At 43.6% G+C, this 5919-nt stretch overlaps 1 protein-coding gene across 1 annotated transcript; it reads left to right on the forward strand.

Annotated features, from left to right (window-relative positions):
* Positions 1 to 332: 332 nt before the first annotated feature.
* LOC129522147 (40S ribosomal protein S15a-like) lies at positions 333 to 749 on the forward strand. Its single transcript, XM_055344297.1, has one exon. The coding sequence runs from the start codon at positions 333 to 335 to the stop codon at positions 747 to 749; it is 417 nt and encodes a 138-aa protein (XP_055200272.1).
* The last annotated feature ends 5170 nt before the right edge of the window (positions 750 to 5919 follow it).

Below are 5919 nucleotides of genomic sequence, written 5' to 3' on the forward strand. Positions count from 1 at the left end.
CCCTTCTCTTGAATCTCTTTTAAAGACACTTGGCGGGATCCCTGGGTGGTGCAGCGGTTTGGCGCCTGCCTTTTGGCCCAGGGCGCGATCCTGGAGACCTGGGATCGAGTCCCACGTCGGGCTCCCGGTGCATGGAGCCTGCTTCTCCCTCTGCCTGTGTCTCTGCCCCTCTCTCTCTGTGTGACTATCATAAATAAATTAAAAAATAAAAATAAAAAAAAAAGACACTTGGCATTGGATTTAGGGTCCACTCTAAATCCAGGATGTGGCTTCCCATAACTCCATGCATTCGCCCTTCCTGTCCTCTTTCCCCCATCTCTTGGAGCACCACAATGGTGTGCATGAACGTCCTGGCAGATCCTCTCAAGAGCATTAACAATGCTGAAAAGAGAGGCAAGAGCCAGGTTCTTATTAGGCCATGCTCCAAAGTCATCATCCGATTTCTCACTGTGATGATGAAGCGTGGTTACATTGGCGAATTTGAAATCATTGATGACCACAGAGCTGGGAAAATTGTTGTGAACCTTACAGGTAGGTTAAACAAGTGTGGAGTGATTAGCCCCAGATTTGACATACAACTGAAAGATCTAGAAAAATGGCAGAATAACCTGCTCCCATTCTGCCAGTTAGGTTTCATTGTCCTGACAACCTCAGCTGGCATCAAGGACCACGAAGAAGCAAGACGAAAACACACAGGAGGGAAAATCCCGGATTCTTTTTCTAGGGATGTAATTCATACGTGCAAATAAAATGCCTCAATGGAAAAAAAAAAAATCCAGGATGCTGTCATCTTGAGATCCGTACCTTAATTATACCTACAGAGGCCTTTTTCCAAATAAGGTCACAGTTGCAGGTTCTGGAGGTCAGGACCTGCACATATTTGGGAACCATCATCACCTCAATACAAGTGCCTTGAGGGTTGTGAGTCCATGAGAATAAAGATCTGCTGGAAGAGGAGAGGCCTAGATCCAGTAAATCACCCTGGACTCAGCTCGGCTGGCTGAGGTGTTTGGAAGTTCTCTTCAGAGCAGCATCCTTTGGACGAACTGTTCACCGTTCTGAAATATTAAAGGGAAAAGAGAATACCCCAAAAGGTCATCTCCTCCAATCAATCCTATCTTTGTGTTTCTGAGAACTGCTTTTTTAAGCTCCAACTGCCTGGAGCTGGGGGCGCGTCCACCCTCTGATAGGTATCTGCTGGCCTTTAGCAAAGTCCTGGAGATCCAAGGTTGCACAGGCGCTGTCCTTTCATCAAAAGCTGTCCCTTTGGGACGGACGTCTTAGCGGCTCAGTGGTTGACCACCTACCTTTGTTGGCTCAGGGTATGATCCGGGGTCCATGGATCGAGTCCCACATTGGGTTCCCCGCAGGGAGCCTGCTTCTCCCTCTGCCTATGTCTCTGCCTCTCTCTGTCTCTCATGAATAAATAAATAAAATATTAAAAAAAAAAAAGCTAGTCCTCTTCTGGACCAGGCACCGTGTCTTTCATATTTCCATCAGGTTAACTCAGACATGGCTGCTGGTACTGTCCCCATCAGGGACAACTTGGAATGCAGTATAGAATTGCCGTGGCCGCTGTGGAGACTTTCATTGGACAGAGATCTAGAAACAGGAAGGAAAAAACTGTCACAAAGAGATCATTTGTTGCATCTGTCTAAATAGAGCATTTGGCCAAACATAAGAGACGCCCCTTTGTTTGTTTCAGACCTCGGGGCATCTGTAATAAGTGCTGGCTCTGCATTCTAGGGCTCCATAAGGTTGTCAAGGACCCAAATTAATCTTTTAAACTGAGTATAATGACCCTATTTTGTGCTTGCATGCATGTGCCAAATGGATTTTCCTCCACCGAAACTTCTCCCCTAAGGATCCTAAGGATCCGTTGACAGTGGAAATGTCATGTCTGAAGATGATTCCCCTCATTCCTTTTTTCTGTCTCTCTGTTTTCTCCTCACCTGGGAAACTTAAAAGCTGATTTAATGGAAATATCATTGTCTTTCTGTGGGTGTTCTCAGAGCGCAAATGGGACAAAATGGCCAGAAGACACAAAAACCTGTACATATGTGTTTATAACAGCACTGCAGACACTCATCAAAAGATGGAAAACAGGGCACCTGGGTGGCTCTGTCAGTTGAGCATCTGCCTTCAGCTCAGGTCATGATCCCAGGGTCCTGGGATTGAGTCCCACATCGGGCTCCCTGCTCAGCTAGTAGTCTGCTTCTCCCTCCTCTCTGCTCATGCACTCTCTCTCTCTAATAAATAAAGAAAATCTTAGGGAGAAAAATGGAAACAACCCAGATGCCCATCAACAGACAAACGAATGACCAAAATGTGGTTCATCCACACAGTGGAATATTCTTCAGCCATAAAAAGGAATGAAGCTCTGACACGTGCTGTGGTGTAGAAGAACACGGAGCACGTTGTGCTGAGTGAGAGAAGCCTGACACAAAAGGCCACACATTGTAGGATCCCATGTATATGAAATGTGTAGGACAGGCAAATCCATGGAATGCAGATTGGTGGTTGTCAGGGGCTGGGGGAGGGGGAGGAAGAGGTGTCTGCTCATGGGGATGGGGTCTCCTTTTGGGGTGATGGAGATGTTCCAGAACTAGACAGAGGTGATGGTTGTACAACATGGTGAATGTATTAAATGTCGCTGAATTTCACCTTGACTTTGGTATTGTGAGACCGTGAGCACAAACTCCTGTTGAGCTATGCTGCCCCTGGACTCTGGACCCACAGAAAGTCTGAGATAAGAAATTTCAGCTACTAAGTATGTGGTCATTTGATGTGGCAGCAAATGGAAAAAGAATTCCATTTCTTTTTTTTTTAATTTTTTTAATTTTTTATTTATTTATGATAGTCACACACAGAGAGGAGAGGCAGAGACACAGGCAGAGGGAGAAGCAGGCTCCATGCACCAGGAGCCTGATGTGGGATTCGATCCCGGGTCTCCAGGATTGGGCCCTGGGCCAAAGGCAGGCACCAAACTGCTGCGCCACCCAGGGATCCCAAGAATTCCATTTCTAAGTAAGAAAGAGATACAAGGAGCTCCTGGGTGGCTCAGTCAGTTAAGTGTCTGCCTTTGGCTCAGGTCGTGATCTCAGGATCCTGGGATCAAGGCCCCAGTCAGGTTCCCTGCTCCGTGGGGAGTCTGCTTCTCCCTTTCCCTCTCCCTCTCCAGCTCCCCGCCCCAACTGTGAGTGCTCTCTGTCAAATAAATAAATAAAATCTAAAGAGAGAGAGAGAGAGAGAGAGAGAATACTGGCCATTAAACATAATTGTGATGTGCCTTTTTAAAAAAAATTTTAAAAGATTTTATTTATTTATTCATGAGAGACACCGAGAGAGAGAGACAGAGACACAGGCAGAGGGAGAAGCAGGCTCCATGCCGGAGCCCAACGTGGTGCTCGATCCCGGGTCTTGTGGATCATGTCCTGGGCTGAAGGCGGCACTAAACCGCTGAGCCACCCAGGGATTCCCTGTGCCTTTTTTTTTTTTTTTGCCATGTTTTTACTTAACATGCAAACACGATATAAAAATATATAATGTACATATGTCTGTATTCTGTGTGCATAAATACACATAATTTATTTTGTCAACATTTCCCAGTTTTAAAAATGTACTAAAATTACCTAAGATGTTAGTTTTCTGGGTAGCTGTATGATTGGTATAGGGGACCTCTCTGTACTATTTTTGCAACTTCTTGTGGGTCTTTAACCTTTCAAAATAAAAAATGGGAAAAAAAAGAACTTTTTTTTTTTTTTTAAAGATTTTATTTATTGGAACACCTGAGTAGGTCAGCGGTATCTGACTTTGAGTATCTGCCTTTGCCTCAGGCTGTGATCCTGGGATCTGGGATTGAGTCCCACATGGGGTTCCTTGCAGGGAGCCTGCTTCTCCCTCTGCCTATGTCTCTGCCTCTTTCTGTGTCTCTCATGAATAAATAAATAACATCTTAAAAAAATAAAAGATGTTATTTATTTATTTGGGAGAGAGTGAGCGAGAGAGGAGAGAGCACAAGCCAAGGGAGGGGCAGAGGGAGAGGAAGAAGCAGACACGTCCCTGAACAGGGAGCCCAACATGGGGCTCCATCCTGCACCCTGGGATCATGACCTGAGCTGAAGGCATCTGCTTAACTGACTGAGCCACCCAGACACCCAAAAAGACCTTTCCATAACCATGTCTGAGCACAGAGAAAAGCAAGAACACCATACAAACCACAAAAATGGCCAAAAATCCCCCTTCCCGGCTACCAGGAGCAACTGTCACTTGTCACAGCTATAGCTGTATCCTCACCCTGTTCCTCCTATCTCCTAGATAAAAATCAAGATGCCCAAAGAGTCATTCCTCCCACCTCCTGTTTGTGGTCAATCCAGAGTAAAACTATTCTTCTTTGAACCCAGTAAAAACAAGCCCCTTCTTGTCTGCATGTGGTGTATGTCTCCCTTGTTGCAGCAAGCCCATAACCGACATACCCAGCATTGTCCAACCAGAACTTCTGCTAGGGTCTGGCTGGGCCCCTGAGACATGGCTGCCATGGACAAGGCTGCTGGCCTTCGTCAGAGCCCGGAGTAGCTCAGAGGGACACGTTCCAAGGTTACTGCCCCTAAGAGCCTCAAATTCTAGGAATCTGACTCTTGAAGACTCTGTATCCTTTATTCTCTTAATATAAATCACATCCATTTTAACCATGTTTAAGAGCATAGTTCAGTGGCATTAAGCAAATTCACATTATTGTGTGGCCATCACCAGCCTCCGTCCATAGAAGTTTCTCCTCATGTCAAACTGAAACTCTGTCCCCATGAAACACTAACTCCTTTTTCGTGGTTGCCAGTTGGTAACTTTTGTTTATCTTCTAAAGGAACCAGCTCTTTGTTTCATTGATCTTTTCTATTGTTTTTAGTCTCTAGACATTTATTTCCATCCTGATCTTTATGATTTCCTTCCTCCTACTAATGTTAGGTTTTGTTTGTTCTTCTTTTTCTAGGTCCTTTGGGTGTTAAGTTAGATTGTTTATTTGTGATTTTTTTTTTTTTTTTTTGGTTTGCTTTTTGAAGAGAGTCTGTATTGCTATGAACTTCCCTCTTAAAACCCCTTTTGCTGTGTCCGTAGATTTTGGTATGTTATGTTTCTATTTTCATTTGTCTCTGGGTAATTTTTTTCTCCTTGGATTTATTTGATGACCTATTGGGTATCAGCAGCATTCCTGTTGAATCTCCATATTTTTGTGATTTTTTCAGTTTTCTTCTTGTAATTAATTTCTGGTTTAATACCATGATGGTTGGAAGAGATGTTTGATATGATTGCAATCTTCTTGAATTTATGGAGACTTGCTTTGTGACGTAACATGTGATTTGAAATGTTCTATAAATGTATGTTAAGTTCATCTGGTCTAATATGTCATTTAAGGCCACTGTTTCCTTTGGTTTTCTGTTGGGATGACCTACCCAATGATGTAAGTGGGGAGTTAAAGCCCCCTACTATTATTATATCACTGTCAGTTTCTCCCTTTAGGCCTGTTAATATTTGTTTTATATATTTTGGCCCTTTTTGAAAAAAATATTTTATTTAGGGGCACCTGGGTGGCTCAGCTGGTTAAGCACCTGCCTTCTGCTCAGGTCATGATCTCAGAGTCTTGTCTGAGTCTCCCACATTGGCCTCTTTGCTCAGCAAGGAGTCTGAAGTTGGCTGCAAAGACTACATTTATTGGAATGTTGCTTAAACCATGATAGATTTCTATCTTCACTGTGTTTGCTTTTTTTTTAAGATTTTATTTATTTATTTATTTATTTATTTATTTATTTATTTATTTATTTATTATTATATTTTATTATATGTGGGAGATACACAGAGAAAGGCAGAGACATAGGCAGAGGGAGAAAGAAGCAGGCTCCCCACAGGGAGCCCGATGTAGAACTT

This window comes from Nyctereutes procyonoides, unplaced genomic scaffold, assembly GCF_905146905.1.
Source record: "Nyctereutes procyonoides isolate TBG_1078 unplaced genomic scaffold, NYPRO_anot_genome, whole genome shotgun sequence".
In the NCBI taxonomy this organism is placed as follows: Eukaryota; Metazoa; Chordata; class Mammalia; order Carnivora; family Canidae; genus Nyctereutes; species Nyctereutes procyonoides.

What these genes read in the sequence shown, in the direction of transcription:
- LOC129522147 (XM_055344297.1), top strand. Translation starts at nt 333, where the DNA reads ATGGTGTGCATGAACGTCCTGGCAGATCCTCTCAAGAGCATTAACAAT.